Source organism: Alternaria metachromatica (assembly GCF_023757995.1).
Source record: "Alternaria metachromatica strain BMP 0045 chromosome Unknown scaffold_1, whole genome shotgun sequence".
NCBI classification, from domain to species: Eukaryota; Fungi; Ascomycota; class Dothideomycetes; order Pleosporales; family Pleosporaceae; genus Alternaria; species Alternaria metachromatica.
In genome coordinates, this window is record NW_026055492.1 from 954,775 (window position 1) to 982,478 (window position 27,704).

The 27,704-nt window shown below is 53.7% G+C and overlaps 11 protein-coding genes across 11 annotated transcripts; 5 read left to right on the forward strand and 6 right to left on the reverse strand.

Annotated features, from left to right (window-relative positions):
• Positions 1-257: 257 nt before the first annotated feature.
• Positions 258-1,388, reverse strand: J4E83_000308 (uncharacterized protein; the record flags this gene model as incomplete). The annotated part of the gene is made up of 3 exons (XM_049327271.1): positions 258-742; positions 805-1,104; positions 1,163-1,388. 3 exons carry the CDS (start codon positions 1,386-1,388, stop codon positions 258-260), a joined length of 1,011 nt encoding a protein of 336 aa, XP_049193416.1.
• A 731-nt stretch (positions 1,389-2,119) lies between these two features.
• On the reverse strand, positions 2,120-4,345 carry J4E83_000309 (uncharacterized protein; the record flags this gene model as incomplete). The annotated part of the gene is made up of 5 exons (XM_049327272.1): positions 2,120-2,231; positions 2,279-2,588; positions 2,637-3,380; positions 3,428-4,037; positions 4,094-4,345. The coding sequence occupies 5 exons, from the start codon at positions 4,343-4,345 to the stop codon at positions 2,120-2,122; spliced, it is 2,028 nt and encodes a 675-aa protein (XP_049193417.1).
• Positions 4,346-6,191: 1,846 nt separating this feature from the next.
• Positions 6,192-7,402, forward strand: MAT1 (CDK-activating kinase assembly factor mat1; the record flags this gene model as incomplete). The annotated part of the gene is made up of 2 exons (XM_049327273.1): positions 6,192-6,432; positions 6,480-7,402. The coding sequence occupies 2 exons, from the start codon at positions 6,192-6,194 to the stop codon at positions 7,400-7,402; spliced, it is 1,164 nt and encodes a 387-aa protein (XP_049193418.1).
• A 2,226-nt stretch (positions 7,403-9,628) lies between these two features.
• J4E83_000311 (uncharacterized protein) lies at positions 9,629-11,579 on the reverse strand (the record flags this gene model as incomplete). Its single annotated transcript, XM_049327274.1, has 2 exons — positions 9,629-11,307; positions 11,363-11,579. 2 exons carry the CDS (start codon positions 11,577-11,579, stop codon positions 9,629-9,631), a joined length of 1,896 nt encoding a protein of 631 aa, XP_049193419.1.
• Positions 11,580-11,878: 299 nt separating this feature from the next.
• On the forward strand, positions 11,879-12,509 carry J4E83_000312 (uncharacterized protein; the record flags this gene model as incomplete). Its single annotated transcript, XM_049327275.1, has 3 exons — positions 11,879-12,081; positions 12,243-12,411; positions 12,462-12,509. The coding sequence occupies 3 exons, from the start codon at positions 11,879-11,881 to the stop codon at positions 12,507-12,509; spliced, it is 420 nt and encodes a 139-aa protein (XP_049193420.1).
• A 179-nt stretch (positions 12,510-12,688) lies between these two features.
• J4E83_000313 (uncharacterized protein) lies at positions 12,689-15,231 on the reverse strand (the record flags this gene model as incomplete). The annotated part of the gene is made up of 4 exons (XM_049327276.1): positions 12,689-13,060; positions 13,120-13,540; positions 13,600-13,964; positions 14,017-15,231. 4 exons carry the CDS (start codon positions 15,229-15,231, stop codon positions 12,689-12,691), a joined length of 2,373 nt encoding a protein of 790 aa, XP_049193421.1.
• A 404-nt stretch (positions 15,232-15,635) lies between these two features.
• J4E83_000314 (uncharacterized protein) lies at positions 15,636-16,488 on the reverse strand (the record flags this gene model as incomplete). Its single annotated transcript, XM_049327277.1, has 2 exons — positions 15,636-16,360; positions 16,410-16,488. The coding sequence occupies 2 exons, from the start codon at positions 16,486-16,488 to the stop codon at positions 15,636-15,638; spliced, it is 804 nt and encodes a 267-aa protein (XP_049193422.1).
• Positions 16,489-16,788: 300 nt separating this feature from the next.
• On the forward strand, positions 16,789-17,989 carry J4E83_000315 (uncharacterized protein; the record flags this gene model as incomplete). Its single annotated transcript, XM_049327278.1, has 2 exons — positions 16,789-16,973; positions 17,026-17,989. 2 exons carry the CDS (start codon positions 16,789-16,791, stop codon positions 17,987-17,989), a joined length of 1,149 nt encoding a protein of 382 aa, XP_049193423.1.
• A 467-nt stretch (positions 17,990-18,456) lies between these two features.
• J4E83_000316 (uncharacterized protein) lies at positions 18,457-19,745 on the forward strand (the record flags this gene model as incomplete). The annotated part of the gene is made up of 3 exons (XM_049327279.1): positions 18,457-18,851; positions 18,975-19,106; positions 19,172-19,745. The coding sequence occupies 3 exons, from the start codon at positions 18,457-18,459 to the stop codon at positions 19,743-19,745; spliced, it is 1,101 nt and encodes a 366-aa protein (XP_049193424.1).
• Positions 19,746-20,192: 447 nt separating this feature from the next.
• Positions 20,193-21,462, reverse strand: SUI1_1 (Eukaryotic translation initiation factor eIF-1; the record flags this gene model as incomplete). The annotated part of the gene is made up of 6 exons (XM_049327280.1): positions 20,193-20,207; positions 20,263-20,489; positions 20,630-20,707; positions 20,763-20,859; positions 21,389-21,405; positions 21,456-21,462. 6 exons carry the CDS (start codon positions 21,460-21,462, stop codon positions 20,193-20,195), a joined length of 441 nt encoding a protein of 146 aa, XP_049193425.1.
• Positions 21,463-22,087: 625 nt separating this feature from the next.
• On the forward strand, positions 22,088-27,201 carry J4E83_000318 (uncharacterized protein; the record flags this gene model as incomplete). Its single annotated transcript, XM_049327281.1, has 4 exons — positions 22,088-22,108; positions 22,448-24,274; positions 24,324-24,622; positions 24,669-27,201. 4 exons carry the CDS (start codon positions 22,088-22,090, stop codon positions 27,199-27,201), a joined length of 4,680 nt encoding a protein of 1,559 aa, XP_049193426.1.
• Between the last annotated feature and the right edge of the window lie 503 nt (positions 27,202-27,704).

Genomic DNA, 27,704 nt, shown 5'->3' on the forward strand with positions numbered 1-27,704 from the left:
GCACAACGAATGAGATGAATCATCATATTCTACGAATGTGTATCTGACATTGATGCAGCCCCTCGCAACTTCGCACCACTTAGACGCTGGAGGCTTGATGGCTCCACTAGCGATACTTGCCTCATTCTGGAACATTGTGATCGATCTTGCTCATATACATGATACAGCAGACATGACACCCTCTCACTGTAAGCAGCGCACAGTGCCATTTACTTGGTCGTACACCAAATGAGTGGCTTGATCGGTGCAATCGAAGCTTATGCAACAGTGCTCCAGGAGCAAGGAATCAAGATCCTGCTCCTCATGGTCTGGATGAGCGGCACGGTCTTGTGCACTGTCTCGCCCCAGCCTTCCACACTCCAGCTCTGTTCACGACGGACCTTGCGTTCCTCCAGATTGGCGAATTGCCACAGATGGTGTACTGTGTTCAGATCACCGATCTGGACGAACCAAGCACCCACACCCTCCATGACTTCCCGCCTGGCCTTCAAGCCACGTCGCCAATGTGTCTCCCACTCGAGCAAATTGCCAGGATGTAGTGTGTACGAGCGCAATTCGAACAAGCCACCGAGCTGGCGTGGGGGTGTCGTAGGCCAGAAGGAGAACTCTTGCATTAGGGAGTTGTGCTTGGATTTGATCAAGGTCTTGAGTTTGACATCGAACGCAGGGAACTCTGGATGGGATTGGATGTTGTGTAGCGATTCGTGGTAACCCTCGTAGCGTTGGTACTCCCAGATATGTACTTTGGTGCATAGTCAGCATCGTTGAGAGAGATGCGAGCGTTGGAGCGAGTTGCAGACTTACCAAAGGTGTTGCAATCTCCCACTTCAGTCCTCCAGCTACCTACAAGATGGACCTTGTTCTCGGGAATGGACGCCATCTTTGGGTACCAGCTTCCAACCAACTCGGTGTACTCTTCGACCTTGTCTTGCAGTACCTCGTGGAACACAATGGAGTGGACGTATTTGCCGCGAGCTAAGACCTGAGAAAAGCTGCGCTCAATGTCCTTGTCGAGTTCGCGGCCCTCGGGCGTGCCGTAGATGAGAGATGATAGCGCACCGCCCTTCTTCTTGCCGTTTTCTTGCTCACGGGCGCGGGCATCTTCTGTAGTTACTCACGTTAGCGCTCTTGGGTAATTCAGGTTGGGCGACGTGCAACGGACTCTCTTCCTGTTCCTTTCGCTTCTGAGCAGCTACCAGACCGTCGCGGAAGCTCTTCTGCTTCTCGTTGAAGCTGGCAGCACTATCGGGTGTGATGTCGGCGAGGGTAGGAGCTCTAGCCGGGCTTTGTGTTGGAGCGCCAGCACTGAAGGCCTGAGAGCGGACGGCGGTGGCACACGGCGGGGAGAGGATGCCGCGCACACTGGCACAAACACGGCGTGTGAGCATGATGGTACTGTCGGGACCGGAGCTGGAGGGTGAGGTCAATTTGCACACCAACGCCGACAGCGTGTATGGAGTGGAGTAGTGGTGGTGTTTGTGTCGGTTTGGGCGGGCTACAGCACAGCTTCCCCTCAATCAGCCTACTGGAGCTGTCCCTGTCAAGCTCACTAGCGTCCCGCTGCCTAGGTATCCGCCCGGGGCACTGGGGTAAGCGCGCCCCACTGCAAACCTCACCAACCTCCGTCACGCGTCTACATTGCTCTACTGGAAGCGTTGCAACGCTGTTTACATTTCAATGTAGCGCAGAACACTTTCATCGCATCTTCAGGCCAACATCCAGATCCATGGTCGTATTCTTTGCATCTAATCTGTTGACATGATCGTAGAGGCCCAAGATGTACCACGAGACTAGAAAGAGACCATTTGGATCAATTCACTTCTAAACCTCGACCTCGAACTTCGCTGTCCCTGACTGCTCCATCCCTGCGTGTGGCTATTCATACCCCTTAGCGAGCAGCGAGCAGCGACCATGCCTTCTTATGATGTAGCTTAGTCCCTGCTTCTCTCGTACTCTACCATAATCATACACAAAGTGCTGTTCACGAATGCGGTAGCCGTCCCGCACAAGCGGAGCCCGCATTGGATTAGACATTGAACACCTAGAGGGTAATAGGAAACGTGATTTGAGATTGCAAGAACATGACAGACATGAGCCCCTGCCCAGGCAAGATAGTTGTTCAGTCCTCGTCAAATATCTGGAGCACGTTGTCAAGAATGGTAATGATTACGCGGGCTTGCAGACCGGCATCGGCCATATTGTTGCCTTTATGAGGACCCATTATGGACGGCCTATACGAGGTTAGTCGATACATAGATTCGGTCGAGTGATGACTTACGCCCAACAGATACCCAGATTTGCGGTGCTCATGCGGTTAACCTCGGAGGATTGCTGCACACGATGCAGATGCAAAACAAGGGCACGAAGTGTCGCATAATTCGGATCGGGCAAAGCATTGATTAGCGCGTGCATGGAATCACGTCGCATGGTCTCGTCATCGATGCGTGCAGCATCGATATACTTGCCGTAGAATTCGCGGGTGAGCAGTGGATCCGGAAGCTCGCGGAAGAATTGTTTCAGCAAACCAGCCACACTGTTGACGTCGTGCTGAAACGACTCTGGGTTGCGGAAATCTACTTGGGAAGCGTCTGTATAGCGTTAGTCGCCCGCATTGACTAATTCTCATAATCACCTACCACTGTCAAAGAGAGCTTTCATTTGCTGGATATGCGACGAGGTTCCAGGGATCCGATAGATGCCCTCTACTTCCAGTCCGTATAGATCCACAGCCTGAATACACTGATAGACTACCATGGGTACGGGTGAGCCATCTCGGTGGAACAGGTCTTCCAGAGTGACGCCAAAGACGGGATTGACCGGGGGTTGGGCGTTGTTGTAAAGAATTCCGCTAGTCTGCTGTGCCGTAGCCTGACCGACAGGTCCACGAGGATAGTCTGACTGTGGGTAAGGCGTGGGCCCCACGGGTGAGTAGGGCGAGTTGCTGAACTGCGGCGCTTGCGAAGGCTGTGGTTGCGATTGCAACGACGAAGGTGGCAGCTGTGCAGGACCCCCAGACGAGGGCTCGAGACTGGAAGGGCCCTGAGGCGATAGAGGGTTGGCATCTGGCTGCGGCATGGGGAAAGAGGGCGGCGGCTGACTCTGCAGCTGCATGGAGGTACGTCGGTTAGTACTCGCAGCAGCAGGTGGTGTTGGATGTGACCGCGTCTGCGCCTGTGTCGGATGCTTCAGGTACTGTAGCTCTGATTTGGTGATGGGTGCTTTGGAGGCATGGCTCAAAATATATTCGTCAAAGTCGCGCTCATTGTTGATCTGGTAGATGAGCTGGTTGATGCTGGACGGGGCCTGAGTAGTCGCGCCCTTGGGTGGCTGTGGACTGACGACCTGGCCATTGTTGACGACAAGTTTCTCGTTGAACGAGGCTATGACAGCGTCAGTCGAAGCTGACGCGGGCAGCAGGTGGACTTACCGTATTTCTGCATTTCCATAGTCAGAGCAGCGTCGGTTTCCTTGATGAGATCCAGCAGCGCAGAGACAGCCTGGGGCCGCAGAGTCGCGACGAGCTCTTTGCGGGAGACCTGTGCCGTCTGGACTTTGCTGGCATAGTCCTGATCTGCCGCCTGGGTCTTGCGCTGGAGGTCCTCCTCGTGCTGGGCGGCTGACTTGGGCCCTTTCAAGCCAAACTTCCTGCCCGCACCTGTGTCGCCTGTCTTGACCCGGTCAAGGTCTTCGGCGAGCTGGTCGTACTTGGCCTTGGCCTTCTCGGCCAGCCGTTCGGCGTCTTGAACCTTGTTCTCTGCCGAGAGCCCCTGCTGCTTCCAAGTTTTGCGGCTTGTATCCATCTTGTTGGCCAGCTGTAGCAGGTTCTCGTGCATGGCGTGTAGGGCAAGGCCGAACTGGGTGCCATTGTCGGCGATGCGCTCGTTTGCGTGGAGGACCTGCTCGAACTGCGTCTGGTAGCTCTCGTGCCGCGTGTCAGGCTTCCGCACGCCGTCGAGCGTCAGACGGCTTAGTTTCTTGAGGCTGCCGGCGTGCTCTTCCTCGAGAGCTCCCCGGCGTTTGAGAAAGCTGGCAAAGTCCTGCCCAGCGTGTTAGCCGTCGGAATGCACAAGAGCCCGGCTTCGTGGCCACTGACTCTGGCGCTCGCAATGCTGGCCTTGAGGCGGTTCAGCAGGGTGGAGACGCCCACGTCTGAGTGCAACATGTCTTGCACGCGCTGCTGCGTCTGCGCATTGGGGGGTGCGCTCCCTTGGTCAGGCGATGTGGGAGTCGCTTCATCCATGGGCGAGGCGGGGGCACCATCATGCGTGGGCGACGATACGCTGTTCGGGTCGGCATGGACGCTGTCAGTGCCCTCCATAGGCGGGATTGCATTCGGGGCAGCCATCGCAGACGCGGCTGTTGTGGCAGGAGGTAATGGCTGCGTCGCCGGGTCGCCGTCGGAATGCGCAATGCCGCGCGCTTCGGCGGAGGCGGAGATGCTGCACGGACAAGCTCCACGCAACGTCATCCTTCCCGCCGTCAAGTTCTGCCAACCGTCCTCACGCGCCTGATCAAGCACGGCAGCACCGTCCACCTTTCGCAGCCTGCCTCTCTTGACTCACGTCTTCACCCCCCTCTTGATCCGTCTCGCCATGTCTAGCGGCTTACCGGATGAGGTGGTGACCTGCCTACAGAATGCCCGCTTTGTGAGTCCTTCCAAACACTTTTATCTTGTCTCATCTCATTCTTCCATCGGGATCACATTCCAACACACGTCGCATGCTTACATGACCCCCCCTCGCTTGTTTCGAGCAGTTCATTTCCCCCCAAACCCTTCCTACCAAGTGTCGTGATTCATACCCGCCTCATAAACACGTGCATTGCCAACACCCCCGATCTCTCGTATGCTTATGTGCTAACAAGTTCAAACAGCTCCATCTTGCAACATGCTCGGAAAACATTCCTCACGTCTCGTTGATGAACTACACCTACTTACCTAACACTCCGTATTCTCCAACTCCCACTATCATCATGACAACACCTTCAACTTCCCGCAAAACACAAAATCTCGAGGCCAACACTCGAGTATCTCTCCTAGTGCATGACTGGATTTCTCACCGCCCTCCAACCTTGAGCCAGCCGGGTCGCTCGCCTTCGCCGTCAGGTCCAGCACCACGTTCGGGATCCTTGGCCGAACTTCTCCTTGGCATGAACACCGCGTCCCTGAGTCGCATCAGCGCCACCATCAATGGCGTTGCTGAACTCGTGCCTTCTGGCTCCGAGGAAGAGACATGGTACAAAGCCCAACACCTGGCTAACAATACCTTTAGCCCTGGTGGCGAGGACACACACTCGGCTCCTCCCGCTGGCGAAGGACTGTGGGGCGGTGGGGGCATAGGTTCACAAGAAAACGCTGATGAATCACTAAGAGAAGGCGACGGGGGCACCAAGTGTTACGTCGAGGGAGCAGAGGTCAGAGTTGTCGTAGTCAGGGTTCGTGACGGGCGCATCGCAGACTGGAAAGGCCAAGTTAGAGATTGGAGCCTTTCAGAAAACACACAAGAAATCAACCCGAACGGAATGTCGTCATGAGAATCACCAGGAGTCTCTTTTTGGAAACGACCGACATGTTCGGAATTCTGCGGCTTGTGTCGCGTATGCAAGGGGTTGCCGTATTTGCGCAGCATCTGGTTAGTGGCATACCTTTCATCAAATCAGGTACACGTATCTTAGCGCTATCTCGTGCGTGGCTTGATGCTATTTCCTTTGTCTCAAAATATCACTTAGCGGACAAATGTTGGGGTTTTCTCCAATTCCATCTAGTTTTCACATTCCCAAGTCACATCACAGTGCTTGTCATATCGGATAGCATTTGTGATAAGGCTCAGTATCCAGACTGCTTCTAACAACGCTATAAAGGGGACCGTCCAGGATTATTTACGAAGTGAAGGAGACTGAGACAGTTTCATCAGGTGAGCGAGGAAATACTGTTGTTGACGTACCTATGCACTGACCATTACAAACGCGCAGACTCGTTGCCTGGCCTGCTCAGCCTTGGCGCGGCCACAAACAAAGTCTCTGCTCTCACCATCTCGTCGAAATACCACCCACTTCCACTACTCAAACCTTTTTTTTCTTTTGCAATTGCTCCAAAAACTCTACAGCAACCACTTTTTACAACCTATACCCATAGCAACCTTCCCTCCAAATCACCTTCTTCAAACTCTCTTGCAACAATACTCAACCTCGTTATGTCAAGCAATGATTTCGTTGCCCGTCTCATGCGCAACCCGGCAGAAGCGGAAATCGACAGATTTCTGCAGACTCGCAGTGGCAAGCAGATGATCCAGTTGTTTCGTTTGATCCCAGATCCTAAGGCACAGGCTGCGCTCACAGCGAGGCTGCTGCTGCTCGGACCTCCCGTCAACGATGCTCGCTTCACCACTCCAGAGAAAGCCAAGAAAGCTCTCAACGCGTTCGTTGCTTTCCGATGTAAGTATATCTCTCACTATTGCAGTAACCCTCACTAAATTTTGCAGGCTACTACGTCACTGCCTCTGAGTTGAAGAAGTGGCCCATGAAGAAGCTCTCCAGCATCATCGGAGCTCTCTGGGAAGCCGACATGTACAAGTCTTACTGGTCTCTAATGGCTAAGGCCTGGTCTACCATCCGCGACCAAGTTGGAAAGGTCGAAGCTCCCCTAGACCGGTTCCTTATCATCATCTGCGGTCACCTCCACATACCTGAACCTGAGTCATACCTCGCCTTCTATGGATGGTCTCTCTCAATCAATAAAGAGGGTAATCCTTTCATCTCTCGCGACGGCTCCCTCGAGTTTGCATGCATCGGCGCCGGAGTTGCAGACATTGCGCTCTCTGTTGAGGACATCATCGCCTACGTCCAGTCAATGGGATACGCGTCTACCTATGTCGCTATCGAGGGCACCTCGTCGTCAACTTTCCTCGGACGCTCTGTCAACTCAACTGTGGAGAAGGGCGGTCTCGCCTTGCGAGCGACACCGATCGTAGCTCCTGTAATCGACCGCCGCATCGTCGCTCGCAACAAGCGCCGCGCGAAGCGAGACATTGCTAGGACTTCTGCTTTGAGGATAAACATCGAGCAAGACATCCTCGCCGCGCACAGGGCTGTCCCTGGACACACCGGCGAACACGTACCTGACCGTTACCCCACTCCTGCTCTCCCCAACTACGACATCAACCCGTTCTATCAGCAACTTGTTGGTTATCTCGACAGCCCGATTACGGACTCTCAAGATGATGCAAATCCTCAGGCTGACGCAACTCTGATCGACAACGTATTCGTCTCCGACACCATTGCTTACGGTAACATCACCAACTTCGCATCAAGCATGGTCTTGTATCCAGATGACTTTGATGCGTTTCGCCCAGGCGCCAACGAGGATACAACCCTTCCTGCATTCGACGATGTTCTCAACACTTGATCCTCGAGACACGTAGCCTGCATCTTCACATTTCATGTAACGGAGGCCCGCACGTCACTCATCAACGATTTGCGCCTCTCGGTACGCCGGCGAATCCCACACATCAACACTCATTTCCAGTCGATATGTTCCGCCTTCTTTTGGCAACACAGTCGGCTTGCCTCTACGTCTCGATCTGGCATTCCCCTTGCTCTTAGCGCACTCAAAAGTCTTTCACTTGTCACCAGCCTGCCACGTTTTCTTGTGCAGCACCCAGTCAAGCACACCTTCCACTCTTTCCCGGATTACGATTACGATCACAACCCACGATACCTCAGGCAAGGTGCATACAGAATGAACGATCCCATAAAAGAGGCTTTTGAGTCTTGATGGTGGGAACATGGGTGAAGCGTGTGTTTTTCTCTCGATCACGACCAAGTTGCCTTTAACGATATATGGTTCGTGGTCACTACTTCAGATACCCCGTCCAGACCCTATGTCTTACATGGTGTAGCATGCACATCGTCGATCATACGCGCATGCGCAGCATCAGAAGAACATATCAACCACAAAAAAAGATAGATAAAAGATACCAAAAATGCACACAAAAAGAACTCACCTCTCTCCCCAGCGTGATTTGAAAACAATATGCAGTGATCTGCTTGCTGACTTGCTTGACCGACGTGACTTCAAGCTGACATGTAAGGAGATGTATGCAAGTATGTGATTGTAATGTTGGTGGCTGCATGGAAGGATGTGACGGGCTTGCATAATGGTGGTGTTTCAGTCCCGACAATGAGGTCGTTATATAGTATTCCCAGTGAAGCTGGCGGACTTATCAGACCACTTATGAGTCGTGTATTAATATCTCTGCCGCTGCGGTTTTGGAGGGGTGGTGGTGTATTGGTGCCCAGGTGCCCAGGTGTCATAATGGCCGAAACTGTCTCGCCTCTCGTCCGAGCGCGCCCATGTGCCGAAGGACTCTGATGTGCCTAGGCGTAAGCGGAGGTGACTCATAAGGTTTGAATCAACATCTGGGTTCTCTAACAAGTGGATGGGACATATAGGTACGACATCTTCGTTCGGTGTCGGGTTCCAAGGTTGGATGTTGAAATCGAGGATGGCTGACTGGCAGGAGTATCGCCAACGCAAGCTCATGTCTAGCCTGGCAAGCACTTCATGAAAGACTCTTAAATATATAAAGATGAGTTAAGCAAGTTTTTTGTGACCTTACATACAGTGGTCGTACTGTCAAGTCAACAGATAGCTTATTATAACCCAGTCCAAGAGGTAGCATCTATGTACAATGCATTTCTACATCAATCCTAGTAAGCATGGAATGAAATATTTGTATAAAACTCAATGTATCTCTGATAACTTTGGGCGTGACCGACGTACGAGTGGTGACGACCGGGCTCTGGCTGCGAGGAGTCACGACCGGGGTAAAGGGATACCTATCCCTTTATGACTGAAAAGCCCATAGACCTTTCAGCCTTTACAGAGCGCCTGTTAAATTGTCTTTTCACTATTTCAAATGTTTCTTAAACTTATCGGTAGTGCTTTAGTACAGCTATATAGAGGTATATGCCTGTCTGCGAGGCAGGCCTACGGGCTGACAAAAAGCAAGATAGTGACCCTAACACACTTACTAGAACTCCCTAAGATCTTCACAGCTTCATAATAAGTACTGAACGTGTATTAAGAGCAGTTTTCAACGTCTAATGTATACTAGTAGAGTAATAGCCGAATGCAGTGCCATTATACCTAGGTAGAGACGACTGATGCAACATCTCAACACACACATGGTACTTTAGTGTTAAGTCAAGCAGAGATATCACAGTAGCATTACGACGTACTACGTATATGCATATAGTGCTGTAGCTTCTAGGATCAACGTCAACGGTTTTGTAGAGCACTTAGTATATTAGTTGTCGAGACTGTGGTCTTGTTTGCACCGTTGAACATGACACATTGATATGGTCTGACATGGACAGCCCTGTAACTTTCAACTTCCTTCTACCCGCCCCGGCGTAACTATGAATCTCATTGCCGAGCCTGATAGGTGATACTGTAACTATGCAGACACTTTCGACCTTGCCTGCTATTTCTGCGGCGAGCTTCAGTCTCCACAACTGCCCTGAGGATTTTAGCATCGTCATCGTAAGCAGAACCAATGCGAGCCACAGAGCAGCGCATTCATAGCCTAGCAGAACCATCTATCAGTATCCATGTATTATGTCCCTTCTCTCAACTACCCTTCCAATCACTACACCAGATGAACGTCCCACACCGCCACTGCGTGCCCACTTCCTTCTGCCCCGTCGGTCCAATCGGTCTAGGGCACATCCAAAATTGTCTTCCGCAATTCATGCCTGGTTTCTTGGTCGTGAACGAGATGCAAGGCTCGCCGTGTTCGCACCGCGGTACTGGTTTTTTGGAGAAGAGCTTTGTCCAGCCTTCTTTTGACGCTTCCTGGGAGGCGCGCGGATCGGAGTCGAAAGATTTGGAGGTTATGGGCGACAGCGGACGAGGCATGTCTATGGTGGAATGGCTGGTAGCATCGTTGTTCGTAGACGGCGAGGCGGGCGGTGCTGCATCTTTGAGTGGCTCTGCATCAGCAGGTTTGGTTCGGCTTTGGAAGAAGCCTTTGAGCGACTGCTGGCTCTTGGGGGCTTTGGACGTGGTTGTGGTATTGGATTTTCCCCGCTTGACTGGCTTGTTGGGCGATGCTGATGCCGAAGCGCGTCGCTTCTCGACCGACTTGAGCGGGCTCTGGGTGGATGCAAGGTGACTATCAACTGCTGAAGGCATTTCCGCCATGGAAGCCGCGATGGCCAGTTTAAGGTCTCTGTCGGAGTCGTCCATGGTCGTACTGGGAGTAGACATGTCATCTACCTTTGTCGGCATTTCTTCGTCGACAATCTGTGGCGTAGGCGCTGGTGCAGACTTCGGTAGGGTAGGCTTATTGGTTAACATGTCTCGGATACTCCTCCTCTTCGTAAATTCGGCTAGGAGCTTTCCGCTGAGTGCTGGGACATCTGTGACTATGTCATACTCTCGCTGCCGGATGCCGTCTTTGAACATGCCCGCTGGATTCATCAAGTCCAACACGTGCACCTGATCTTCAGCACCGTGCTCACCGGTCGCTGATATCTGTGACATGGGCACCACATCCTTCGTCACAGCGTACACTGGACAATGATCCGACCCCATCAGTCCCTCCTGAATGTTGGCCTCCTTGAACCAGTCCTTGATCGCGATGCTGCACAGTATGAAGTCGATCCGTGATCCAAAGTTGCCCGGCCTAGCGTTGATTTTCTGCTCCCAGTGTGTGAACATTCCTTCGCGGTCAGGATGGAACTCCCTACACAGATCGTATAGGACCGGCTCTTCTCTCCCCTCGTCTCGTTGACCCGGAACCATTCCATTGAACAAGAGCTGGTTGAAGATTCGCCTGTTCGGAGTGCTCAGATACTCGGCATGCGTCATGCCTTGCGACAGCATATTCTCCTCCGCCCTGGCCGTGTCGATGGTATCTCTCGAGACGTTGAGATCACCCGTGAGTATCACATGCTTGCCCATGTTCGTCAAGTTCCGTATTCGTGTTTCCAGCGCTGTGAGAAAGCCGATTCGGAAACCGTCTCGTAGGCCATTGCTGTTCGCTGGGCTGTAGACGCCTAAGAGGACAAAGGCTGGGAATTCAAGCACCAGACACCGTCCTTCTGAGTCGAGGCTGTCAGCGTCGAGATCGGGGGGGAGATGGGCCATTTGCGCGGCGCTGAGGTAACCGCCAATGCTGGCAGATTCAGGAAGGTTGCGGTACGATGTGGTCGAGCCGGGAGGGCAGAGAGCGCCTAGGACGCCTTCTTCGGCGCGAATGGGGGCGCATATGGATTGGCGAGTGTAGATACCAACGCCTGAGTAGCCTGGACTGTGTTAGTGCAAGGCCGCTGAACAAGGACTGTGTAACGTGGAAAGTGCCTTTCTTGTGTTTTGGTAAACTGAAGTAGCAGTCCCAGCCAGGTACAAGGACCATGTCATCCGTCAGATCCTTGCGCTGAATCTTCAGCTCTTGCATGATGACAATGTCCGCCTCGAGGATGTCGAACATGGCATTGAAGGTCCTCGTGTTGCTCCATGGCTTGTAGCCAAACGGGTTGCGAATGCCGTTGACATTCCAGGTGGTGATGCGGACCATGGCGTTGATCGGTTATGAAGAGCGACAGTGAGCGCGAACCAAGAACATCATCACGTCGTCATCTCATTTGTTCTGTATTTTACAGGAACATGCAAGACACGGTCACACGCGACTTCACGCGCCAGACACGACGTCACATTACCGGCAGCCGAGCGCGGCCACGCTAAGAGCAAGCGGGAAACTCCGCATCAGCCCATCCGCCAAGCCTCTGCTTCGTCAATTCGAGCTCCCGTTGTCACGTCTCACGCCAACGCCAATTGCACCCTCCCTCCACTCTATCACGCCGAACAAACGTCGCCATGTTCGCCGCCCGCTCCTTCGCCCGCGCCGCGCCTCGTCAGGCACTCGCCCGCGCCCCTGCCCGCGCCGGCCGCCGCAACTACAGCTCCGAGAGCCCCAAGCAATTTGCCGGAACCGAGGACAACGAGTTCAACCGCGAGCGTGCCCACATTGCTCAGCACGCCGCTGAGTCTGGCGAGTTCTGGCGCAAGCTGTCGCTCTAGTAAGTACCTAGATACTTGGGGCCGTTCCGGAGGTGGAGGGGGTTAAACGGGGCAGAGGGAAGGGCGTGGAGCCAGGGCACATGCGAGAGGATGGTGGTATCGGATCATCATATTAAAAGGGTTGTTGATAAAGCAAGAGAATCTGCTAATGCTATGATAGCGTTGCCGTCCCCTGCATCATCGTCGCCAGTGTCAACGCCAAGGTCAGGTGGGATGCTCATTGGGAGCACGTAGCCCACGAGGAACACGAGAACCCCCGCTCCGAGAGGCCCGAGTACGCATACCAGAACATCCGTACCAAGAACTACTTCTGGGGAGATGGAGACAAGGTAAGACTTCGACGACAACGTGATGGGCTAGTGTTCTGACTTGACGATAGACCCTCTTCTGGAACGATAAAGTCAACTACCACAAGAAGGATGAGTAAGCTATTGCACAGTACGCTCCCAAGCATTGATTCAAGAATCATGCGGGCCAGCATTTGGGTCAAGTGTGGGGTTCAATGTGTATATAGTACGACGAGCGAAAGCAAGCTGGGGTAGCCAGCAATACATTTCCTTTGCGTCTGCACCTTGCCCTGTCATATGTGACATTCTGGTAGCAGTCTTACACATCTTGTGATCCATAGCCCTCATCCCAAACACTGTTATGTCTCATAGCCCATTCTTCTGCAACCTTTTCATCACCTCTCAATTTCGCTATAATCGCCTTCTTCATCAGCTGCTCGCACTCTCCATCCAGATACGCTGCTTTTTGGAAGCATTCCCTCGCCCGGTCGACGTAGAGTTCCGCTTTGGCGATGTTTGCGACACGGGAACGGTTTGATGTCAGCTCGCCTGCTCTCGGTGTTGAGGGGGGGTGGGAACCAGCGTTCGACGTCGAGACTGTCAAGGCGGTGGGATTGGCGAGACCCATATACGAGTCTGCTAGGTGCGAGTACAGAGTGCCTGTAAGCATGGTATCTGCGCCTTCTAGAGCCTGCTCAAGACATCAGCATATGCAACTCCGTAGCGAGTAAGGACAAAAAGGCAACGTACCTGCGGCAACACGGTCTCGACCAACCTCCTCGCTTCTCCACATTCCCCCAGAGTATTCAGTATCGCACCCAGGCAGCCCACTGCAGACCATAGCGAACTTGCAAGCCGCGCCCTGAAACTCACACTTGCCGCCCGCAGCGCAACGCTGAAGCCCCTCTCCGGTTTACCTGCTTTTCTCCATAACTCTGCCTGCATTAGCAGCACTGAAACACGCTGCTGGATGTCTGCATTGTCTTCTTTGAGAGATTGTGCCAGTAATGAAATGCATTGATAGGCTAGAGGAAACTGCGATGTGGAGATGAGGTACTCAATGTACGTGTCGTGTTGAAGGAAAGAGAGTTCCGGATCGAGAGTTGGGGTATAGGGCGAGGCTGTCGGTTTAAGGGTTTCGAGCAAATGAGTTGACGTTGACCAGTCGGATCTACACTGATGTGTCAGCATGAATGACTTGAATCTAGGCAGGTGCGGGTAAAATGGTACCTTCGAATGGCTCTCCTGAGCTTAATGAGGCCAATGCAAAGTATCAAGAATTGGTAAAACTTGAGCGATTTGTACACCGAAGAATCCACAGCTTGTAGCATCATGATAGCCTCGCCGTAGCGGCCGCTCTGGCTTGTAACGAAAGCTCTGCGAGCGATCGCACGGAGACGTTCTTCAATCGGACAGGAATGTGGATAGCAATCGAGGAGAAGCTCGTAATGAATGTTGGCTAGATGTGGGATGCCAAGTCGCTGATAGAATGTCCCTGTGAGAAGCATTTGACTACCGTAACTGTTGACGTTTTCTTTGATGTTGAGATGTGAAGACTGATGAATATGTTCTAATGCCCGGGGAATAGAGTCGCCCTATGTGTGAGTTAGTCCTGGTAGTCTATCAACGCGATCATGAACTACGTACCGTCGCTAGAGAAAGCTTTGCCTCGTTGAGTAAACTTGCGCAGAGCAGGCTGTACATCTTGGTCTCCTTGGCTTTCGCTTTCAAAAAGGCCAACGCATCCCTCTCAGTTCCGAGCATGCTCATGTAACCGGCACCCCTCATCTGCTTGGGGTAGGCTTTCGCCATATGATTTAGCCAGCTGAGACTGAAGCTCAGACAAGTCATGTCCTGGTTCTCCCGGGCTGTGGCAATTGTCTCGTTGATAGCAGCTATCGCTTCGCCAAAGCAGCCGAAGTCGGCCTGAAGGATAGCCATATGCAGTAAAGCATACTGGTAATGGATCTTCTCGCGAGTCTGCATAGCGTAATCGTAGTAGCGATGTAGATTGTCAAAAGCAGATGTGTAGTCTCCGGCTTTCCAGGCATCGAAGAATTGTACGAGATGCGCTTGCCGATGTACAATGCCGGACGACTTGACCATATTGCGAAGTTGACTCTTCATATCGCCAGGAACACGGTCTCCGAGCCTCTGAAGCCTATCGAGTTGGAAGTCCAGGATTCGATCCAGATCGTTCAAACTCATGCCCGCTCCTTCCTCTTGATCTTCTTGTAGATTCCCGTACGCGATCTCGTACATGTCGTCGCCAGCTCTCAGACCCATCTCGGATACAACCATGTCTACACCACTTGATGCCAAGCCAGCCAATCTCTTTGTCCATTGAGCTGTTGGGGCTCTGTACCTGATAAATGAAGACCATAGTTTCATTGAATCGTCGAACTGCAGCCTCGTGAATTCCAGGTGCGCTCTACGAACAAAAGCTCCAAGTGGTGATGTCTTGGAAAGATGGATCCGATCTGGTGATTCTTGATCTTGTGTACCGTGTGGCGGAGGTGTAACCAGATCTAGGATACTGTCGAAGAGAGCGTGCAGCGCATCAAAAGAGTTCATTTCCCACATGTGTTTGAGGAAGAGATCGAGAAGAGTTCGGCCCGGCATGTTGGAGGGGTGTTCTTGAAGTACATCTTCAAAGGCATCGATTGAGAAACACGTGTCTTGTTGACTGGAGATGTTGGAGCGCTGTGGCCGAGCGCTGGACGGTGCCGAAGGAAGATTGTTTGACAAGATGAAGGAAAGTACGGGTATCGTAGCGGAATAGGGAAGACTTGAAGTGCAGTAGAGACGGGTCAAGACAAGAAGGCTGATCTTTTGCGCCGTGAGGTAGCGCGGTGTGGCCATGTTTGTTTGGCGGTTTAATGCTTGTAGCAGAACACAGCGCTGGGCGTTGACGGTGTCAGCGTTGGCGATTATCGCCAACAGAAAAACCTTTGTCGTGTGATTTCGCGCAATATGTGCATTGTATCCAGGTAAGGCGATTGCTGACTGTCAGGCAAGGCTGCGACGTCCAGGATGTGGTGTTTGCTGGAGGTCGTGGGAGGGAATGAACAACCGAGGCGGCGCGCAGCGCGTACAATACTTGTCGCGAAGTCATGCGCCCGAAAGACTGCCCAGGTGCCCCAATCACTACGCGATTGGTGCCTAGGTTACCAAGCCATCAATTTGCCGGCGATCTGGCGGTACAGACTTCATTTCACGACTGTAAACAAGATTTCATAGTTTGATATGGATATGAACGTCTACATCTATGCAACTGTTTCCCGTGACGCATGGCCAAATCCTGAGTCTTTCCTCGCGACCTTCTTGAGATCGTTTGCACTTGACTGCAAACGCGGCACAGGAGCGCTGTTCAGAAATTCGTCCTCGTTTGTCGCATTTGTTGCCCAAATCTTGCTAATGCTCAGATCGTAGGGCCCCGGTATGCGGTCTATCAAGGATATGCCCACCGTCCTCACCTTCTGTGTCAACATCTCCCTCTGTGGCTCTACGACCTGCCCATGGTTCGTCCGCACGAACTCGTTCCACCTGATTAGAATGGTTTCCCACTCGCCCGGTGTCTTGGAGTGCAGCAGGTGCTGGTGGATGTCTGTAGGAACAATCGACTCGGTCTGCACGTTGACAAAGTACTTGCGGCCGTCCGACTTGAACTGGATTGCGAGGAAGTTGTACATGCTCACGTCCCACAGGGACTTGCCAAAGATGGTGGAGCCTCGATCAAGTGTCCTCCATCCGGCATAGCCCGTTCTTTGGATGTGTGGCTGGTTGTGTGGCAGTTGTGTGGATATGGTGCCATGGAAGCGGACGTGGGGGGGTTCCGTCTGGGAGACAGGATGGTGGTCGAAGTTGACGGTGGAGAAGCCGCCGATGTCTTTGTCGCTCATGCGCTTGCATCGTTCCAGATCCTCAGCGTGGTCGAAGTGCATAAGCGGAAAGGGCTTGGACGGGGAGCGCAGGCCCTCGAGCTTGAGTGCTGCGCGTGTCAGTGGCGGCGCATGCACACATGCAGCTGCAGAGCTCACCGAAGTTGGAGAGGCGCTTGAACTCGTCCAGACTCCGCTTGACGAAGCCAGGCGCGAGGCACGCCGATGTTGGTCGCATGGCTGCGTGGGGTGTGTGCTCTTCCCAGGGGCCTCGATGAGCTCACAGCGCAATCCATGGCACTGGGGTGTGAATGACGCCGCGGTAGTCTCGCCAGCCGCTAGCCGCTTTGGATGACCATTCCAAAAATCTGGGGACCGCTGCATGTGCAAACACATGCCACCACCCTCCACTGCCCGGCGCGACGACTTCCCCTCATGATACCACAGCAGCCGACGCCCCGAACCTCCGACCCTTGACTTTGCGTGCGCCTTCCTCAACCCACGCCGCCACCAATCGCCACGCGCCTCCCCTGCCTCGATGCCACTGCAAGAAGCACCCAGACCTCGAGGCCTCCGAGACGCCACAACCCAGCCGCTGCAACCACTGCCCCCTTCGTCGCGAGAGCTGGGAGAAGTCACCCCTCCAAAACAGCCAGATGGGACACCGGTAGCTAAACAAGATGTCAAGTCTGGAAAGTCGTGGGCGCATTTTGTCGCCGGAGGGTAAGACTACAGTTCACTCTGGACCACGCCTTGAGGACTAACACTGTCACAGCCTGGGTGGCATGGCCTCAGCAACCTTGACAGCCCCGCTCGATGTCCTCAAGACTCGGCTGCAATCCACCTTCTACCAGCAGCATCTCGCCGCAATGCGCACCGCCCGCGGCCTGCCCCCCATCGAGACCATGTCCTTCGGCCGCAGCTCGCTACTGCACATACGGGAAACCGGAGAGATATTATGGCAGGTCCCAAAGGCAGAGGGGTGGCGAGCTCTCTTCAAAGGACTGGGACCAAATCTCATCGGAGTGGTCCCCGCACGCGCAATCAACTTCTTTGCATACGGAAACGGCAAGCGTCTGATCAGCACACATTTCAACAATGGTCAAGAGGCAGCATGGGTACATCTGTGTAGTGCAGCAGCGGCTGGTATCGTGACTGGGACCGCTACGAATCCCATCTGGCTGGTCAAGACACGACTGCAACTGGACAAAAACACACACTCGGATGGCCGCGGGCGGCAATACAAGAACGCATTCGACTGCACCATGCAGACCATACGGAAGGAGGGTGTCCGTGGCTTATATCGCGGATTGACTGCAAGCTACTTGGGCGTTACCGAGAGCACATTACAGTGGATGCTTTACGAGCAAATGAAGCTGTCATTGGCACGGAGAGAAGAGCGCGTCATTGCTAGTGGCAGACCGCCAACCGTGTGGGACCAGACTGTAGCATGGACTGGCAAGCTGACTGCCGCTGGATCTGCCAAATTTGTTGCAGCGCTCATCACATATCCCCATGAGGTTGTGCGAACGCGTCTGCGGCAAGCACCAATGGAAGATGGCCGACAGAAGTACACTGGCCTCGTTCAGTGTTTTCGACTAATATGGAAGGAAGAGGGTATGGCAGCACTCTACGGCGGTCTGGTTCCTCACATGTTCCGTGTGGTACCTAGTGCCGCCATCATGTTTGGAACATATGAAGGTGTGCTCAAGTTCCTCGGAGAGAGCAGTAACATGTGATTACCAACGCCGGTATAGAGGTGGTGTAAACATGTATAGGACTGGATGCATACAAACGGCGTTATGAAAAGTTGGGATTTTGCGACGCATACACGGCGTCTTGTATCACCACTCTGCTCCTGCCGAGCATGTACTTGTATTATGTTAGAAAGATGGAAGAATATATGACGACATGAGATTTGCGCATAAAGAACGGAATTCGGCTTCCACTCGACCAAGTGCACTTGAACAGTATTCCTGACCAGAAAACCATCTAGTACTCTCTGCATTGGTCCTTGTAATTTGTAACTTGCTTGTGGGTGTGCAAGTTCAGCAGGGCACGGTGCGACCCGACCAATCGTACATGTACCTCACTAGCGCGAACTTCGCGCCCGAACATTGATCGACTTTGACATATTAAGCATCCTCATCGCGAACGCCCAACGCTCGCCCCGAGCATAAGCCAGCCCCCCGCAATGTCCTCACAAATGCCACTCCGGAGCATACGGATACCGGCGCTGCAACGACAATGTCTCTTCCTCCGCCACCAAACCCTCCTGCACGCCGCCCAACCCACCATAACCCACCCATCCTCCCGCCGCGCCTTCTCCAGCACCCCGTCACACCCAGCAAAGCACAGACAACTCGGACAAGATAAAGCGCAAGCCATAGCTGCAGCCCGATCCCAAATTTCGCCCTCACCAAATGTCAACTTTGAGCAAGCGCAAACCAACACAGATGCCATGGCGGAGGACATTGGTCTGCTGCAAAATACTATCGTGAGGGCGCCATTCTTGGACGTGTACAATGAATCGCCCGGCCTCGGAGGGGTCCTGAGATATTACTGGGAGATTGTCAAGCAAAAGGCAACAGGTCTCTACTCGTAAGTTGGACTTTCTTCGGGTTAGGACCGGGCCTGGGACATGAGGGGAGAAGCAGAAGAAGAAGAAGGACAGCACATCCGAAATTAAAGTTGAAAGCGTATAGGACTAACCTAAACCCTTAGACGATACTACTACCGCGATTGCATCCAGAAGTCCGGCTGGACAAAATATCTACCCGTCGACCTCTTCCATAACACACAATACAAAGTCCTAGCCAAGAGATACTACCAGCACATCTACAGAAGCTTCGCCTCGTACGTCTCTCCCGAAAATTCATATGACATACTTTGCAAACACACTAACACAAACCAACCAACAGAGGCAACGTAACGCCCCTCAAGCAAGTATGCCTACCACCCCTCGTAAAGAAACTTAAGCAACGAATCGCCGCCCGCGGCAAGACGACCCTGAAATGGAACCTGCACGAATTCAAATCCGCGCGCGTAATGAGCCACCGCGCGTCGCCCTTGGGCGAGCAGACACCAGACACAGCGTACAGACAAGTCGTTGTACGCCTCGTATCCGTTCAATCCGTCGAACGGTCTACGCCGACATCGCCCAAAATTTCCAAGTCTCCCATATCTGCTGCTCGGCTACCCTGGGTCCCAGATGCTGCGCGCCAACGAGCGGAAAAGGCACGTCAACAGAGGCAAAAATCCGAGGATGATGTGGAGACGGAGAAGCCGGTCGCCAAGAGCGACGAGGCGTTTATCGATAATGGAGTTAAGAAGACTGTAGTCGAGTATCTGGTGTTGCAGAAGAGAGTCATCAAGGGTACGGAGGAGGACTGGAAGGTCTGGGGCTTCACCGAGGCGTCCACGCCGAGTGTGCTTGCGAGAGAAGAGCTGTATTGGTCGCAGATGCTGAACGTACAGGCTGGTGGTGCTGTATAGTGTTGGTAGCTCTGGGGATAGACACGTTGTAACAATATTTGTACATGTGATGGACATCATGAGGGCATGTAATTGTGCCTAGAAACTTCAGACGTAGCCATGTATGATCTGGAAACCCAGCTCTGAAGCTGCAGATATGCGCTCCACTCTGAACCGGACATCACGTGGAGCATGCTACATGAAAAAAGTCCACTGTGTAGAGGAAGGTGGTCATGTCATTTGAGCTCTTGCCAGTAGCAATAACGATAATCCAGGTACACGCATTCATTCGGCGCCCAGCATTCCACTGCCGCGCATGTGCTCGAACCAGCCTCGTACTCCGCCCCTCTCTTCATCCTGGTATAGAGGCGTATGACGCAAGCTTACAAAAAGCTGTGCCGCTTTAGCCGTGCCACGGACGAGGGCAGCTGGCATATCGAGGAGGCACAAGGTAGTAGTCATGGACGACTAGAAACCGTGGACCTGATTTCTGATTAGACTGTGACTCGATGCTAAATCGTGCCGGGCTGTGACTCACCTTGATCGTCTTCGCATCGAGACCAAGTCCCTCCTTCTTGTCGGTCAAGAAGTCCTGGACGTCTTTGCGCTGATCGCCCTGGAGTTGGACGACTTCGCCCATCTCGGCGTCGCTTACAATGGTGCCATTGCAGGCAAACTTCTTTTTGATCACCTTGAGGATCTTCTTCTGGTCAAATTTCTTGGGGAGACCTTGGACAGTCGTCAAGGTCTTGCGGCCATTGCGCTCTAATGTCGTGTTAGCCTGGTGCGGCTAAAGAATAGCGTATGGCAGATGCGGGCCGTTATGGGCAGGAGCGAGGTGTGCGAATGGGTTGGGTGCGTGGTGAGGTTTTTGCATCAGTGGGCAAGGGCGGTGAGGGACCTACGTTGGATACGAATATGAATGTAGTCCTGCTGAGTCTGCTTGACCTGGCCGGTATCTTCATCCGCTTCCGCGAACGGGTCTATGAATATCGTGTCAGTAGCTGCCTGGTATGCGCCTCGAGGGTCACGACTTACCGAAGGTCTTGAGGTTCTCGATGGACATACGACAGTCGGTGAGCGCGCGTGTAGGTGGGGGGTAGTTGGGTATGGATGCTTTGGGTAGCGGCGATTTCTTGGGTGGGCTGGGAGTGGAGTTGGGGTGGTTTTGGGGTGGTGACAAGTCGGGAGGGTGCAAGTGAGGGTTCCAAGGTTTGTAGCGTCGAGCAGGCTGAGAGAAAGAGGTGGGGAATGCGGCGGGAGAGGAAGGCGAGCCCCGCCGTGGTCTGTGCGCGCCAAAAGGGTGATGCTTGCCGTTCAGGGCTCGGTACCGGATGCGAGGCTGGAGGTGCGAATGAGACAAGACGAGGGTGGCATGGGACACATGGGGCGTGCAAGTGATATGGGTATTACGAGCGAGCTGACATGTATTGTCGCTTGCTCGGCGAGGACGTCGAATTATACAATTACACGGTACCGTTGCTACCTGAGTACCGGCTACGCACCAACCTCTCCTACGGCGGCCTACGACGGCGGCGCAGCAGCAAATGCCTCCGTGCCAGATGCTTGGCCCGGCCTGATAGGTGGTGGGGGGAGGAATATTGACGAGTAGGTCTGTGGTACAGCATCAACACGAGATCTGTCGGAGCCAGGGCCGAACTTACAACGAGGAGCGACATGGCTGTGATCTGGTTAGCTGTCTGAGCAAGCACAACGGGAATGGGCACATACCAGACATGCCAACCTGGAAGTAGGCGGGTGTAGTCGACGTCTTCTTCTGCTCGGGGGTCTCAGCAAGCCACGACTGGATAGCGAATACTACAGCAACCCTGCGTCGAGTCAATTAGGGAACGTGGCACAAGATGGGGAAGCCTACCAGCCGATCATCCTGTGCAGCACGCGTGATGTCAGTCATGGAGCTTTGCGCGCATCTGGGTGTTGCCTACTTGTTCCGCGTGAAGATCTGGGACACGATATCAGCCGTGCAACATGGGATTGGGAGAGCAGCACTTACAGCAGCCATGGGCAGTGTGCTCGAGAGCGTGCTCGACATGTCGTTGTCGTCCTTGGCCTTCTCTGGCTCGGCATAGGGCACGACTGCAGGAGGAGGTGGGTTAGACACGTGATCAATGGCGTTGGGATAGACGGGTCGAGCCGTGGAACCCCTATGAGGGCGCGGTGCGGCATCACATACTCAGGTCGGCGCGGCGCATGTCTTTTCTGGAGGCCATCGTGGAGCTGGCGGTCAGGTGTCGGGCAGGTGTAGGCAGGTGTGTGGGCGGGTGGAGATGGGTGGTGGAGGATAGGGTGCAGCACTCGGACTGGGCGGCGTGAGCGGCGGCTGTGTGTCTTGCTGGGCCGGCATGGCGCTGGCCCCCGTCGTAGTGCGTCGTAGCGTGGATCCCTGCTCGCTCTATCGTATTACCGGGTGATCGACTCCGCTGTTCGCAATCCAAGATAACCTCAGACATCACGTCAACCGTCGCTCCCTCGACACGCCTCGCTCTGTCCATCAGCCCCATCCGAGCCGCACCGCCGTCCCTCCTTTGCTGCCCGCGTGTGAGGCTCGCACATGCCGCCGCCCCATCGACGCGGCTCCTGACCTCGCAGCCCTCGTCGCTCGCTCCCTTGGCCCACCCACTGCATGCGCCTGATACAACGATGAAGCCGCTGTGTGTGCGATGACTTCTCGACCTGGCCCGGGGATTCACGAATCTCTACAGACTCGTGGCAGCGCCCTGCCTCCTCGGTCCCAGGTGCAGCGCCGGCCCTCGAAGCCCGCCCACACCCTCCTTCAGCCGGACTGCATCGACCCGGCCCTAGAGGACGACCGTCCACCGGCACACGCTGCCCTCCACGATGCCGCGAGGCCGCCCCCGCGAGGACGCCCGCCGCTCTTCTACACCACCATCCCGACCCACGGCACCGAGCTGCCCCTGCACTCCTTTCCCTACCAGCCGGCCGCCAACCTGCCCCAGCCCCCACGCCCGGGCTCCCTGCACCTGAGAGACGCTTCGCACCAGCGTCGCATACTGCCCGGCGGCACCGGAGTCAAAGACGCGCCCAAACCCGGTGGGCCCGAAGTCGTCGTTCCACCCGTCCATTTTCCCGGTGGGAAGGCTGCCGATCTGTTTCCATGGACCGGCAACAACCCCGAGGACAACCTGTCCGAGGCGCTAGTCAAGGCAGGCGTCAGCAACAAGCCCCAGATCATGAACGAGTCCAACACCGCACGCCCCTCGCTCATCAACAACCTCAAGAACAAGTCGGGCCTCAGCACCCTGTCGACCCTGTTCGTCGCCGTGCTGGAGAAGCGACAGCAGACGGGCCGCCTCCAAACCCCAAACACCTTCAAGCCCCCGCCGCGATTGACCCTGCGAGACTCGACCCGCGAGCAGTGGCTGCACGACTTGGCCAACCCAACCATTGGCCTTCGCCGCCTCAGCCGCACCATACCGCACGGCCTCACTGGCAAAGTGCTGCTCGAACAATGTCTGAACAAGCACATTCCTCTGCCGAGAGCCCTGTGGCTGGCCAAATGCGTAGGTATCAACGAGCTGCGTGCGCATAAAAGAAAGGGCCAGGCCGGTACCGTGACATGGGGCAGAGGCTGGACCAGTTCGGTCGAGCAATTCATAGACGGCGTCATCAGTACCATTGGCCAGGGTGATTGGAAACCCCGCATCACCTACGCCCTCCAGCTTGCGACCCATCTCTACAAAGAGCATCTGCTCGACGACGACCACTTTCTCGACTGGATAGTCAATGGCTTGGATACCTGTCCCTCCGAACGCCTATTTATCTGGCTGCTGGTCGTTTCCATATCACACTACTGGACCGCTGTAACCTGCTGTCGACGCCGCGGCAAACGTCTCGCCGAGTCATTGCTCACCCAGCTCGACAAGATCTATCGACTTGAGGATCTGCGACCTTATATCGCCGTTTTGCAATACCTTGAAAACACCATTGTCCGCTTGCTCGCCACACGACCTGCTTGCCTGCTGCTTCCGACTGCGTGGGCCAGATATTGTCCCCTCTTGCGGAATCTCGCTGAAAGGAAGAATCATGCACATGTCATGCAAGCGATCCGGAGGCTCGAGCTGAGGAACGCTAGGCTCCTGCGATCGCCGAAGAAAGTTCCTTCGGCCTCACAGACACCGGCTGGCCGCGTCTATCGGGTACTGGACTCGGTAGACTACAGCAAGCCAGTGCGTATTGAGGACTTGTCTTGTGACTGCATGGAGATAATCGCCGACGCTCCACGCTTGATCGGTGTTCTCCTCCAGTGGGCATGTACTTATTACCGAGCAGGAGCACACAGGATCTATCTGGCGACGCGATTACTTCGTCGATGGAACCATCTCGGCGCGGACGTATACGACGGCATAGTTTCACACCTCCGCGACATGACGTGGGTTGCTACCGGCGATTCAAATATACTCTTCAAAATCGTTGCTGAACTGGTCCGTTCAAAGACTTTCGCTACTGGGCGCTACCTTCAGTGGCTTATTGCTACGGGATCTACAGGTCACAATACAGATCTGTCTTCAGTAAGTCATGCCCCACAAGTTCCATCTGTTGGTTCTAACTATTCGATAGCCGCAGTCCTGGCCGTTGCGTTTGATCACCGAGATACCCCTCAGTGGGCTACCGGACCAAATCCGTACATTGCGGAGCACACTCCTCCGTGGAACCTTACACTCCGCCGAATTGGAACAACGAGCTCTTGGCTACGCTGAGCACATGATATCTCAGACCTTACCTACCTTGTTTGGCATCTACAGTACCACAAATAAGCTCAACGACGAAGAGCTAGACAAGCTCAGTTCGACGATCAAGCTCGAACTGGGCATTTGGTTGCGTCAACACGTCGCTCAGTATGCCGAGGTTAGCGCGCAGTAAGTATTCTCGTAAATTAACCATGACTTCGCTTACATTACACAGCATACCCACGAAGGACTCCTCAGTCGAAGAAACCGCCGCGGTCTCTCTTCTAACGCCCTGGGACTTTCACACTGTAAGATCGTACCTTGAGCGATTCGGAGACCTTGCTATCCTTGCGGACATTGTCGGCGTCGCAACTACATCCTTGGACTCCAGTGTTCTTGCTTCTGCTGCGGACACGATCAACTACCACGCCAGAACCTTTCGTGCAATAGGTGCCTTTGACCCACTGTTTGCTAGAATTGCCACAAGATATGCCGCTCTACGAACTGTCCGACTCCCGGATCGCGAATTACTGCTTAGTCTTGCCAGTCTAGCTCGTACAGCACAAGCTGATGGCCAACTCCCCCAGCTCCTCAACTATGATTTGAGCCAACTGAACCAAAGGAACTCTCTTGTAGCCTGTTCACCAGCCTCCGACAACATGGGTGAGGTCATGCAAACAGGATCGTCTTCCAATGACGAGATTGAACGCATACTTTCGAGTGGTACCAGCATGGATCAACAGATGATGGGCCGAGTACTGAGGAAGATCGTCAGCAACCTAGAGGAACATCTAGCCAAGGGCTCTTTCCACTTGAACAATCACCATGCATGGTTCCATCGGCTGCGCTGCTTCGATGAGCCGACCTTCGACATGGTCGTGAATGAATGGCTGCTTCTGAGCTTGATGGCTCAAAGGACTGATACCCTACGGGTAGCCTTGCCTACACTTGTTGGTTCAGGCTGTATTCCTTTGGCGTCCTTCCTTGATTCACTCAGAACTTGCATCGCAAAATTCAAGACCAATCCTTCTGAAGGTGGCCTCCAAACTGCTCTCAAAGGCATGATGATCACTCTGCCGTCTGACGCTCTAGTTCAGTCTTGTTCGCCGCAAGATGCGTATCGATACCGCTTGGAGCAACGAAAGCTCTGCTTGGAAACTGAAGGGTGCTTTACGCAATGTGTTAGTGAGGTGATTGGGCTTGCTTCAACCATTACTTCTCAGAAGGCTCAGGGACAAGTCACAGAGTTCCTACGCAGTAAGCCCATGCTGCATGTTCTGAAACATCGCATTGCCGGCGATCCAGGATGCTTGTCAAAGTTGAACAGGGATGCCTCGAGTCATTTGCTCAAGCCGTCGTTGGACAGCCTACTTGACCCCAAAGGTCACTTACGGTTGCCCGACAAGAGCCCTGAACAGCAGGTACTTGCAGTTTTTGCACTTACTAGCGAGTTGTCTTTACCAATCTGCCAAGCGACTATCGAGCAGCTGTTCTCATCTAGTGCAACCGCGCTGGGAGGTTCCGGTGAGGTACTTTCTGCTTCTCTCTTGAGTGCCATCAAGACAGCAGTGGAAGAGGATCAACCTTCAGGACTGGGGCTACTTGCGAGCTTGGACGCTGCTCTCACCGACCAAATACGACAGCACGCTGAACGCGAGATCTTGAATGCCTCTAGCTTTTTGTGTATGACATCCACCGTCAAAGTAGAGGAACCAGAGAAGGTCTCGCCCGCAGTGGTACAAAAATATCTCACTGTCATCGATCTGACTTCCAACAAGCGCGCGACATCTACGGAACAGATTGCGCTTCTCCAAGCCTTGGTCGAGAGGTTCAAAGGCATAAGTCAAGCTCTTGAAGACAACAGACTCTCTGTTCTAGAGATTTATGTTTGGTTGAACGCCCTACTTCGTCTGGTAGTATCTCATGCACCGGACATGTTGGCCGAGGCTACACATCCACATCAGACCGCTTTGATGAGTTCCATGGCTGCCTTGCTCATGCATCCGTCTTTGGAACTATATCCTACGATTACCGAACATATCTTTGATGTCACTGTGTTCTTGGCCGATTACATAACGGATGACGTTCGGTTCCACGTTACTCGGTTGGAAGGAGCAAGGCTTGCAAGCGATGCGCGTTGTGTCTTCATCCTGGGAGTAACGGCTCCCGTCGACGGCTGGCTTGTCCTGGCCAAGCCCGTCAACACCCCTCTGGTCCAGGCATCGTCGCAACCACCGACACCAACGCCCCTTCAGAATCAGCCATCACCGTACCAGAGCCCGCAGGTACCTGCGAGTGGCTCTGCAACACCGCAACAACGCTATTTCCAACAGCAACAACAAAGACAACAGCAAATGCAAGCGGCTCAACAGGCTCAACAGATACGTGCGCAGCAGCAGTACCACCAGCACCCGCAGAACAAGATGCTGCCCGCACAACTCCAAAGAACCCCGTCAGGCCAGGCCTCACCCTCTCCACTGCAGCAAATGTCGCAAATGCAACAGATGCAGCAAATGCAACAGCGCGCCATGCAACCATCGCCCGTCTACTCGCAGCGTCCTACTCCTGCAGCGGGTCAAGGCCAATCTAGTAGCCAGAGCCAGATGATTGCGCAGGCGCCGGGCAAGCTGCAAATGAGGCAAGACCGGGAGATACGGCACTATCCTTTTGTACAGCCTAGGTGGGAAATTCTAGCCGAATCTTCTGGTAACCCGAATGGAAATGAGACTGCAATCAACTTAAGTCTCTTTGGTGCGCGGAAGGTGTAAGTACACAAGTATCATGCCACTTTTATTCTATGTTCAAGTTCTCTCGTGGGATAGAACACCTTCATTTCGTTCATGTCGTTTTCTCACGTTCGCTTTTTGTCTCTTATGTTGTTGGACTTCACACTACCTTCACCTTTCAGTTCTAGAGCATGAAGCGAGGCGTTTTCCCGGGTTACTGCTATGATCTGCTCATGACATTGCATTACACCGGAGTTTTTTGCGGGACGGTTTTCATCTGCATATAGCGTTAAGGGACTATATAGGGTATTTTTTTTGGCCATTTGCATTGCTGTGGCAGCCATACAGTAGGGCGTTGAGGTTGGAAAGACTTGAAGCATTGATGTTTTCTGTTTTTCTAAGATGCACCACACATATTGATTGGGTTCAAATATTCGATACATCTGGTTATACCAGTACATGATGCTTTCACACGAATTGGTATGCTAACAATCCTGTCTGCTTTCAGACAGACATTTGCATGCCATTGTAACACACACAAGGTA